Below are 12,050 nucleotides of genomic sequence, written 5' to 3'. Positions count from 1 at the left end.
CAAGGGAGGAGACCAGATATAGCCAGGGAGCAGGTGGAAGCCAATTAAGCTAATTGGGCCAGGCACCAATCATTGGTGCACTGGCCCTTTAAGTCTCAGGGAGCTGGCGCGCGCGCGCCCTAGAGAGCGGAGCCGCGCGCGCCAGCACATGACAGCAGGAGACGGGAACGGGTAAGTGACCTGGGATGCGATTCGCGAGCGGGCGCGTCCCGCTGTGCGAATCGCATCCCCGACGGCCATGACAGGGCAGCGCTCCCGGTCAGCGGGACCGACCGGGGCGCTGCGGAGAGAGAGACGCCGTACGCGCTCCGGGGAGGAGCGGGGACCCGGAGCGCTAGGCGTAACAGTACCCCCCCCCTTAGGTCTCCCCTTCTCTTTGTCCGGTAACTGCCTCCCCTGGGATGAGGACACCGGGAAAGGATGGAGGGATTCCTCAACGGAAGGCAGAACAGCAGGAGTAGGAATGGGGAGGGAGGGCAGAGGGTGAGGCCTGGCACGGGGCAGTGTGACACCAGGACGAGGGCCATGAGGGGACACAGAGGCTTGCCTGATGGGACTGGGAGGGGGGGAGAGGCATTTCCTGTGGCAGGCAGAGTCCCTAACGACCTTAGGGGGACCGGATACAGGAGGAACCACAGGGTCACGGCAGGGAGTACTGGGAACCGGTTTAAGGCAGTCCTTGGAACAAGAGGGGCCCCAACTCTTGATCTCCCCAGTGGACCAATCCAGGGTTGGGGAATGGTGTTGAAGCCAGGGTAGTCCAAGGAGAATTTCGGAAGTGCAATTAGGAAGGACAAAAAATTCAATTTTCTCGTGATGAGGTCCGATGCACATTAGGAGGGGCTCCGTGCGGTAACGCACGGTGCAATCCAACCTGGCTCCGTTGACCGCGGAAATGTGGAGTGGCTTGACAAGACGGGTCACCGGAATGCGGAATTTATTCACTAAGGACTCCCGAATAAAATTCCCAGAGGCACCAGAGTCCAGGCAGGCCATGGCTGAGAGGGAAGAGCTGGCTGAAGTAGAAATCCGAACAGGCACCGTGAGACGTGGAGAAGCCGACTTAGCATCAAGAGACGCCACACCCACGAGAGCTGGGTGCAAGCGTGCGTTTCCCAGACGTGGAGGACGGATTGGGCAATCCACCAAAAAATGTTCGGTACTGGCACAGTACAGACAAAGGTTCTCTTCCTTACGGCGATTCCTCTCTTCCAGGGTCAGGCGAGACCGATCCACTTGCATGGCCTCCTCGGCGGGAGGCCTAGGCGCAGATTGCAATGGAGACTGTGGGAGAGGTGTCCAGAGATCTAAGTCTTTTTCCTGGCGGAGCTCTTGATGCCTCTCAGAAAAACGCATGTCAATGCGAGTGGCAAGATGAATGAGTTCATGCAGGTTAGCAGGAGTTTCTCGTGCGGCCAGAACATCTTTAATGTTGCTGGATAGGCCTTTTTTAAAGGTCGCGCAGAGGGCCTCATTATTCCAGGATAGTTCTGAAGCAAGAGTACGGAATTGTATGGCGTACTCGCCAACGGAAGAATTACCCTGGACCAGGTTCAGCAGGGCAGTCTCAGCAGAAGAGGCTCGGGCAGGTTCCTCAAAGACACTTCGAATTTCCGAGAAGAAGGAGTGTACAGAGGCAGTGACGGGGTCATTGCGGTCCCAGAGCGGTGTGGCCCATGACAGGGCTTTTCCAGACAGAAGGCTGACTACGAAAGCCACCTTAGACCTTTCAGTAGGAAACTGGTCCGACATCATCTCCAAGTGCAGGGAACACTGCGAAAGAAAGCCACGGCAAAACTTAGAGTCCCCATTAAATTTGTCCGGCAAGGACAGGCGGAGGCTAGGAGTGGCCACTCGCTGCGGAGGAGGTGCAGGAGCCGGCGGAGGAGATGATTGCTGATGAAGTTGCGACTGAAGTTGGTGCACAATGGTGGACACTTCCGACATCTGGTGGGTTAGATGGGCGATCTGTCGGGCTTGCTGGGCGACCACCGTGGTGATATCAGAGGCAACTGGCAGGGGAACCTCAGCGGGATCCATGGCCGGATCTACTGTCACGATGCCGGCTGGCAGGTAGTGGATCCTCTGTGCCAGAGAGGGATTGGCGTGGACCGTGCTAGTGGATCGGTTCTAAGTCACTACTGGTTTTCACCAGAGCCCGCCGCAAAGCGGGATGGTCTTGCTGCGGCGGTAGTGACCAGGTCGTATCCACTAGCAACGGCTCAACCTCTCTGGCTGCTGAAGATAGGCGCGGTACAAGGGAGTAGACAGAAGCAAGGTCGGACGTAGCAGAAGGTCGGGGCAGGCAGCAAGGATCGTAGTCAGGGGCAACGGCAGGAGGTCTGGAACACAGGCTAGGAACACACAAGGAAACGCTTTCACTGGCACGATGGCAACAAGATCCGGCAAGGGAGTGCAAGGGAGGAGACCAGATATAGCCAGGGAGCAGGTGGAAGCCAATTAAGCTAATTGGGCCAGGCACCAATCATTGGTGCACTGGCCCTTTAAGTCTCAGGGAGCTGGCGCGCGCGCGCCCTAGAGAGCGGAGCCGCGCGCGCCAGCACATGACAGCAGGAGACGGGAACGGGTAAGTGACCTGGGATGCGATTCGCGAGCGGGCGCGTCCCGCTGTGCGAATCGCATCCCCGACGGCCATGACAGGGCAGCGCTCCCGGTCAGCGGGACCGACCGGGGCGCTGCGGAGAGAGAGACGCCGTACGCGCTCCGGGGAGGAGCGGGGACCCGGAGCGCTAGGCGTAACAGGGACAAGGGTTGTTTTCATAAAAACAAGCTGTATCCTGCAAATAATTGAAATTTAGATTTAACTCCTTAAGGACATAGCGTTTTTCTGTTTTAGCACTTTCGTTTTTTCCTCCTTACATTTTAAAAATCATAACCCTTTAAATTTTGCACCTAAAAATCCATATAATGGCCTCTTTTTTGTGCCACCAATTCTACTTTGAAATGACATCAGTCATTTCACCCAAAAATCTATGGCAAAACGGGAAAAAAAATAATTGTGCGACAAAATGGAAGAAAAAACGCCATTTTGTAAATTTGGGGGCTTCCGTTTCTACACAGTACTTATATAGGTTTGATTTGATATTTCTTCTGAAAAGAATCATAACTGCATGCAGGAAAATGCACACGTTTAAAATTGTCATCTTCTGACCCCTATAACTTTTTTATTTTTCCACATATGGGGCGGTATGAGGGCTCATTTTTTGCTCAATGATCTGAAGTTTTTATCAGCATCATTTTTGTTTTGATCTAACTTTGATCACTTTTTATTCATTCTTTTATGGTATAAAAAGTGACCGGAAAGACGGTATTTGGGACTTTGGTATTTTTTTGCGCGTACGCCATTGACCGTGCGGTTTAACTAACTATATTTTTATAGTTTGGACATTTGCGCATGCGGCAATAACACATATGTTATTTTAAATGTCATTTACAAGGTTTATTTTTATGGGAAAAGGGGGTGATTCAAACTTTTATTAGGGAAGGGGTTAAATCCTCTTTATTAATTTTTTTTCATTTTTTTTTTGCAATGTTATAGTCCCCATAGTGGACTGTAACATGCAGTACATTGATTCAATACACTGAACAATGCCTTTGCATTGCAATGCATTGATCAGTGTTATCGGCAGTTGATTGCTCAAGCCTGGATTTCAGGCTTGGAGCAATCAATCACCGATCAGACGCACAGTAGGAAGGTAAGGCACCCTCCTGCTGCATCCAAGCTGATCGGGACATCGCGATTTTACCGCGATGGTCCCGATCAGCCCGACTGAGCAACCGGGAAGCTTTCCCTTTAACTTTAGACCCGGCGATCAACTTTGATCGCCGCGTCTAAAGAGTTAATGCCGGACATCTGCTGGAACGGCGATGTCCGGCATTAACCACGGGTCCTGGCTGCTGATAGCAGCCGGGACCATGTGGGTATGATGCGAGTTCGGCTCCTGAGCTCACTTCATAACCCTCCCATGCCGCAGCACCATATAAACCCGGCATTTTGTGGTAAGGGGTTAATCTATCAATAAAATTGCAAACAGAGACCTCAGTAACCAAGGAGTGAAACTATTTTAAAAAAAAAAGTGTTTATGGACTTCCTATCATGGTGGTCATCAAACACCATCAGCCTCTTTCTACCATAAAATGATAAATAACAGGGTATAATACACTGTATTCAAGTGTAATAAATGGATATAAGATAGATTGTAAGTTTAATATCCATTTAATAGTATAACAGTATTCAGTGGTTTCTACAACAAACAACAATACCTGCCATCCTTCTTCTTCTTTTGATCATCCTTCTGTTGTTGCCCCTTTTTCCCCTTCTTCTCGTTTTGTTCTTCCTTTGTCCTTCCATTAGCTCTGCCTCTGTTCCTGTAACCTGTTTTCCTATTGGCTGCATTTTCTTCTTCATCTTCTTCATCCTCCTCCTCCTCCTCATCATTATTTCTTCTGGATTTCGCTCTGCTTCTATTCTTTCTATTTCTTCTTGGTGACTCATTTTCACTACTATCTTCTTCGCTCTCATTGTTCCTCTTAGATTCTTTTTGGGGAGATTTTTTTCCAGTCACCTTTCTTTTTGTGTTCTCTTCCTCTTCCTCATCTATAATGAAGTAAATAACTTAAAGTAGATGCTACAGTAATGTCAGTAAAATATAATTAGAACATGCTGTAGTATCTGACCTATTCTGTAAGGCTCAGTGCACACGAAAATAAGAATATAAGAAGACCCGGTGGGTCACTTGGTTCTTCAGGGCCAGTATAAAGGATCTATGTAATAAGGGTCCCAAATAAGTAATGCATTCATATGGAGCTACGCTTTAGTGCTGTGTGAAAATATGCAGTCTATATACAGTACATAAAATCATATTTCATTGCATGCAAGATATAAAGCTATAATGCTAAATCACCAGTGTGGATGTTCTCTAGAAAAACAGTTACGGTTAACACTGCCCTATGTCAAAGTGTAGATAAAACAAATAAGAAGATAATAATGACAGATGGAAACAGATATACATAAGTCTATCTATCTATCTATCATCTATCTGTCTCAATGCCATATGTTCCATGTGAAAACATTAAAAGTTATGTATCATGTTGTTTTTGTTAATATGAAAGTACATGAAGCTCTCACTCATTACCTGAATTATGATATGATTATTTAAATGTTATCTTCTACGTTTCATTTCATTTTATGACGGAGAGCTGAGTGGTCATTTGAGATCATGTGACACGGTATGGAAATGTCCCTTGAAATCATTTTAATATGCTGGCAATGATTGAAAGGTTGTTTCAGATATCTTTTTTCATTTATGTCAAGCAATTCTGCAGTCTTCTGTAATAAAGTCTTCAAATTGCAAAAGTAAGAAAGCTCAGATTAATCTTAAGAAAACTTCTGAAAGAAATCCATCTGACAGTAATTCCCTGAGCTATAACTCAGCTTTGTACCATCAAACACCATTTTCAGTAATTTTTTCTTACAGGAAATCTGGTTGTATTAGTTGTCAGAAGTTACAGTCGCTATAGAATGAGCTTGGTAAATGGTATGTTTTTGTCAAAGCTTAGTTTGACCAGCTTATTCTAAATTCCTATTACCTCTTTGGTATCTATACATTTTAAAAAAATTCCTTTGAGGCTAGGTTTCCATACAGATTTTTTTTCTGCCATTTTGTTTTTTTTAATATAAGAACTGCCACTGCAGTTTTTGAGCAAAAGTCAGAAGTGGATCCAGTAGGATGGAAAAGTCCTTCCTTTATATTTTCCATTCCTTTTGAATGTACACTGCAGTGGCAGTATTCCCCAAAAAGCCAGAAAAAAAAACTAAAAAAACTGTGTGAAAACCTAGCCTTAAGCATTTTTTTGAATGTATCATTTTACCAGTGTGGATGTTTTCTAGAAGAAAAACAGTTATGGTTAACACTGCCCTATTTCCAAGTGTAGATAAAACAAATAAGAAGATATTAATGACAGTTGGAAAAAGATATACATAAGTCTATCTATCTATCATCTATCTATCTATATATATATATATCAATCATCTATCCATCTATCTATCTATCAATCATCTATCTATCTGTCTTAATGCCCTATGTTCCATGTGAAAACATTAAATGTTATGTATGTCATTTTTAGTCAAGTCGTTTTTGTTCTTATGAAAGTACATGAAGCTCTCACTCATTACCTGAATTATGATATGATTACTTAAATGTTATCTTCTATATTTCAATTCATTTTATATTAAAAAAAAATTGGGGTACAAAAATTATTTTTAATTATGAGTGGTCATTTGAGATCATGTGGCATAGCATGGAAATGTATCTTGAATTCATTTTAATATGTTGAATGAACATTCCAGTGGCAGTATTCCCCCAAAAATCCAGAAAAAAAAACCTGTATGAAAACCTAGCCTGAAGAATTTTATTATTTATTTATTTATTATTTATTTTTTTAATTATTTTGTCATTGAACCCTCATGTGTTTCTTTAAGAAATTAAAGCTATTTGGATTATAGGAAAAAAACATTTTCGCAACCTATGTAGCATTCTGGGCTTTGTTTTTTTGTGCAACTCCCATTAAAGTCAGTGGGAGTTTCACATATTGTGTAACTTCCCCGCTTCAACTGCTTTAGGCTTCCCGACCTGGCCAAATGGGGCAGGAAGACTGAAATGATGAAATATGAATATCCCTTTAATGCCTTCTATCATTTGTTAGGAATCTTGAGTCCTGCCAGAACACTGAGATCAGGGACTAATAGAAAATTTTCAGATGTGCAAGTTTATTCAAAGGAGGCCTGAATCACATTTTTACCTCTAAACCACCTCCATAGCGTTATACAACATTGTAATGTAATTGAAATGTAATGTCCTTTACAGCACAATGGAGAAAATAGAAATTATGGTGTAGTACCCACTACTTGTGTATAGTTTTATGGGTGGTCCCTCTCTTCAGAGAAGTCATAACATTACTAACGTGACTGATGACCTCCATAGGCACATGCACAGTGAAGTGAGGTGTACTGGCACTTTGAATAGAACATTTCAATCAGTCCTACTACCCATGGCCCGACACCACCAGAAATCCCTTGACTTTTTTATGCATGTATTTCCATCATGCTGGTGTTCTTACAAAACACCAAAACATTACATGTTTACATGCTAAGATCCTTGGACACCTATTTTAAAAGAAGTAACAACCCACACAGTCAAACTATTTCTCTTTGAATACTCACCATCAGTATCTGAATCGGATTCAAGATGTCCATCAATTTCAATGCCAGCTGACAAAAAAGATAAGGAAGACTTGTAAATATTTTGTCTCTTCTCTGTTTCAATATTTTTTTCGTCTCTTTAAGCTTTTCAGATTCCCAGTCTGCGTTACTTTTATTTATAACTTTACCAATCCTTGTGTTAATGTTTATTGGCATTTTATACTTTTACATAAATCAGATATACCAGTGCATTACCCTTGTAAGTAATAATGCACAGTCTATCTAAATGTTGTCTACAAGGAAAGAAGGACATCCATATAACAGCCCATATACTGTAGGTGCACAAATACATTGTTTGGTATCTACATATAATATCTGCAAAGATTACTATGCAGTTGTGAATAAGATAAAGCAGCTGTAGACATGGCACCAAAACGCTACAAAAAAAACAAAAAAAAAAACAGCTGGACTGCCATATGAGGGTACATTTCCAAAGTACAAAGTACAGGTTTTGGGATTACCAAATAGCTGAACCATAAAGCTACAAAAAAAATTAACAATCAATAATCTGTTTGAGGTTTTGCATGTTTAGTTATTTAATATCGGAATACAAATGCAAATGCTTAAAACTATTAGTGACAACACACTAAAGACATATTGTCCAGTATATGGAGTTCAAATATTAAACAGTAGTACACATAGTATCTATAGTGCCTATAAATAAGTACACTGGTCAACAGGGGGGTGCGTAACCTGGGGAAGGGTGTGAATAGGTGAAAACATCTACAGTATACAGAGAGAGACATTGAAATATATTGTATGTAGATATACATGAGTATAGGGGAGTGTGCGTTTGTACTTACCATCCTCCATAATAATCTCCAAGCGACTTTTCTTTTTTTTCCCCATTTTGATGTTTCAAGATGTTTTCTACTGAACGACACTTGGCAGCAGTTACTTTCTCCCCCAACTGTACTTAATATAATTGGATTATATCAGAGTTTTCTAGGCAAAGCATATTACAGCTTTCTCTTTCTAAGTCTGGTCCCTGCATTCAGCTACAGCCTGATATATCTAGTGATCTCCTTCTCATTCTGACCTGTGCTGCACCTGGGCTATTAGATTACATTGCATATCACTTAAACATGAAGGAAAAGACGGGAGATCAGATGGAGGGAGTTTCTTGTGCCATCTGCATGCAGAATTCATGACTGTTATCTTTGACTATATTCTTACTAAAATGTTCTGATATCACTGTGTTAAATGGCTTTCATGAACAGATTTTACCAGGGCAAAATATATAGATATAGAGATGCCTTGAGTAGTGATGAGCGGCATTGGCTATATTCAAATTCGCGATATTTTGCGAATATATAGACGAATATTCGTCTTATATTTGCGAATTTCGCGTATTCGTTATACTCGCATATGCGAATATCCTCATATGCGAATATTCGCGTATTTGAGGAAGAAAACAGTGAGGGGGTGGGCAACTTTACTATTTGTTGTTAGGGATGTTGTTGATAACCTCTGACAAGTGTATTTGCATCAATCTAATCTGCCCACAAGTGAAAATAAGGAATATGCAAATATTCCCATATGCGAATATGAATATTCATAATTTCGAATATATAGCGAATATATTCGCAACAGTCGTGAATTTGCGATTTTCGCAATAAAAATTCGAGATGCGAATATTCGCGCCCAACACTAGCCTTGAGTATATTTTGTAATAGGTAAAGTTATTTAAGTTTCTTTGTATTTCATATGCACTGTGAGATAAATTGGATCTAGATGTTGAGATAGAGTTAGCTGTCCTTTGGGCTGCTTACTATGGCTTTCTTGTTTAAAAAAAAAAAAAAAAAAAAAAAGGAATTATAATAATGTCTTTCCTGAAACTTTCACCTTTTAAATCCATGGTTGCCTAATAATGAGTTAGAATCAGTTCAAAAACTAATAGAGAGAGGAACAGACAGAAAAGAGGGAAAGGTGGAGGAGATGCTACAAAAGACCCTCATTGACCATGTAACAAACTCACAGTCTAATTGCTGATTTAAAAAAATAAAAAATAAATAACTGAACAAGATAAGTTTTTAAAAATAAAGTAAAAATTTGAAAGAAAAATCTGTTCAAAAGTAAAGCAATAGGTTAACCCACAATTATATGCAAAATTACACATTGGTCCTGATTATATTGTGAATCCAACCTGCTTTTTTGGTTTGTGCACCAAGATGTGGCACAGTATGCCACAATTTGCCACACTGTCTGTGCTAGAATGTGTGGTGCAATGCTCTCACAACCTGACATATTTACTATTCAATTCACACAAAATCCTGTGAATAAATGGCTGGAAAATCCCAACAAGAAAAAGATGTTCAGAACTTTCCCGACCCATATGTCCCAATAGTAGAGCGGAATGCTGCAACTCTAAACCAACATTTCAAACTAATAAAAACGCAACACACTTACACCAGTATTTTGTACAATCTGCAGCTTTTTCCATATCACAACACCATGCACAAAAATGTATTGCTAATATTATTATTATTATTATAATTTTTAAATTCTAAATAAACTAGCAATCTAGTGAAATAACATGAGGACAATGTCAAAGAAAAATGTTAACAGAGTAAACAGTGTGAACAGCAGTAAAACCATTAGTGCGGCAATGCAACCAACAAAGTAATGACATCCAAAATAACACCCACATCCACATGTTTTGGCAATGCAGCCTTTGCAGTTATTTCAGTGGACATGCTTTGCTCTGTGCCCTTGGTACAGCAAGTGACTAATAACATAGAACTTCTGCTGCCTAAATCACATTACAGCGTCTCAGTGTATTCCTAGGAGATGCAACTTCAGCTTGTCTTCTTTTGATTGGTTTATCCCCATCAGCAGTAGACAGGGGATGGCAATGTCATCAGAGACACTAGAGAATCCACACACACAGCAGAGAATATGGTATGACTCCTGATAGCCTTATAACTGTAGCTATATAAGCTGTATAATGTTAATCCTTGTATTGATTCTTTAAACCAATGATTCACAGTTAGTCCACTAAGGGATATGTAACAGTACCAGAGAAAAATATAAGTCACAGGGGGGTACACACTTAAAATATAACTTTTAATCAGACACCTTCTAAAAGCATAGGCCCCACAACAAAATTAAGCCAGTGTGGTAATTGGACACCAGATCTATGGTATGCAATACACACCGTGTATGGATGAGGTGTGTATTGTATAGGGGGATAAGGTCTGGAAGAGCAGGGTAGACAATTAGTTGGTCACCCTAGAAATCCCTGTCGGGGAGATGTGGTGAGGTCTACCCCTGCTCCCACAGGGACCGTCGGAGCACTCGCCCTAGAAAGGGCGACCCCTGCCCCGATCTACCCCTTGGACTACACCCTAGAAATCCCTATTAGTAAATAATAGCCCTTGTTCTGGTATACCCGACGCGTTTCAACCACATCGGTGGGTTCATCAGGGGTTAACCAGGCAAAATACAGTACAAGGATAAATATTATCAATGATTAAACTAATTACAAAAATAGAAAGAAGTAAATGATAGGGACAAAGCGGAACCGTGAGCGCATATAAAGCTGGAGCACCTATGCAGTTTATGCAGTAATGGTGCTAACAATTTTGCTTCTATTAACCTGGTGACAATGTTGCCCTCAGGTGGCTACTCACGGTTACCAACGCTGCCGCAGTGGCGGTATCCCTGGGTGCACTGCCACAGTGGTGGGCAGTGCCTTCAGCCAATCGGTGTCCTTGTATTGATTCACCTACTATATCACATCTCTCCTGGTTCCTCAGGTAAGGCAGACATATGTTCAGCAGCACTATGGGGGAGATTAATCAAGACCTGTGCTGAGGAAAAATTGACCAGTTGCCCATAGCAACCAATCAGATCGCTTCTTTCATTTTGTGGAGGCCTTTACAAAAATGAAAGAAGCAATCTGATTGGTTTCTATGGTCAACTGCTCGACTTTTCCTCTGCGCAGGTTTTTATAAATCTCCCCCTATATGTATAGTAAACATACAGTTTGGTAGGGAAGGTTGAAGTCTGAGCTATAAGGAGGAATTTGGTAGGTGATGATGTATTCCTGTAGTTCACAGGAAGCCAGCCACACAGGAGGCATCAAATATTCACCCATCTATAATAATGCAAGGGCCCAAAGGGGGACATTTATCATTGTTTGCTTTGGTAAGCAAGTTCTGAATTTTTTTTGCTTTAGTTTTGCATATGTGCTACATATTTATCATACTATCACAGGGGTTGATCAATTTGGAGCACATAAGAAAAACAAAAAAGAGTTGCAGCTGCGACTTTTGTGAGACTTTTTGGTGACTTTTTAAATTTGCTCATGTATGGGAGTTTTGTACTCTAGGTCAGACCTGGAGCAGACATGCGACTTTTTGTAATGGGTTTGCGACTTTTTTTTTTTGCCCACGTGTGACTTTCACACATCATAAATACCTGACCACTGCAAAGTGAAAACTGAAATTTGCTTAGGTAAGACTGTTTGGAACTTCTTGCTTACCCACAAAAGTCATACAAAAAAGTGCTTAGACTTTTTGGGGGAGATTTATCAAAACCTGTCCAGAGAATAAGTTGCTGAGTTGCCCACAGCAACCAATCAGATCGCTTCTTTTACTTTTCAGATGCCTTTTCAAAAATGAAAGCAGCAATGTGATTGGTTGCTATGAGCAACTTTTCCACTGGACAGGTTTTGATAAATCTCCCCCTTTGTGTTACTTTTGTACGCAAAAAAAAAAAAAGGCTCTAAATACCTTGATAAATGTCCCCCAAAATGTATGCAAAA

The 12,050-nt window shown here is 41.6% G+C and overlaps 1 protein-coding gene across 2 annotated transcripts in view; it reads right to left on the bottom strand.

Annotated features, from left to right (window-relative positions):
* Positions 1-11,119, bottom strand: part of TMC2 (transmembrane channel like 2) — an 86,754-nt gene extending 75,635 nt beyond the window's left edge. The window contains exons 1-4 of one of the 2 annotated variants that reach the window (XM_056520624.1): positions 11,014-11,119; positions 8,086-8,192; positions 7,244-7,291; positions 4,285-4,618 (exon numbers count right to left, since the gene is read on the bottom strand). In XM_056520624.1, coding sequence (XP_056376599.1) covers positions 4,285-4,618; positions 7,244-7,291; positions 8,086-8,131 — 428 coding nt within the window. In that variant the 5' untranslated portion in view covers positions 8,132-8,192; positions 11,014-11,119. The remainder of the gene's footprint in view (positions 1-4,284; positions 4,619-7,243; positions 7,292-8,085; positions 8,193-11,013) is intronic. The other variant, XM_056520626.1, reaches the window with a different exon arrangement.
* Positions 11,120-12,050: the final 931 nt, after the last annotated feature.

Source organism: Hyla sarda, chromosome 5, assembly GCF_029499605.1.
Source record: "Hyla sarda isolate aHylSar1 chromosome 5, aHylSar1.hap1, whole genome shotgun sequence".
NCBI lineage: Eukaryota > Metazoa > Chordata > Amphibia > Anura > Hylidae > Hyla > Hyla sarda.
This window is presented reverse-complemented; position numbering and strand designations above follow the sequence as displayed.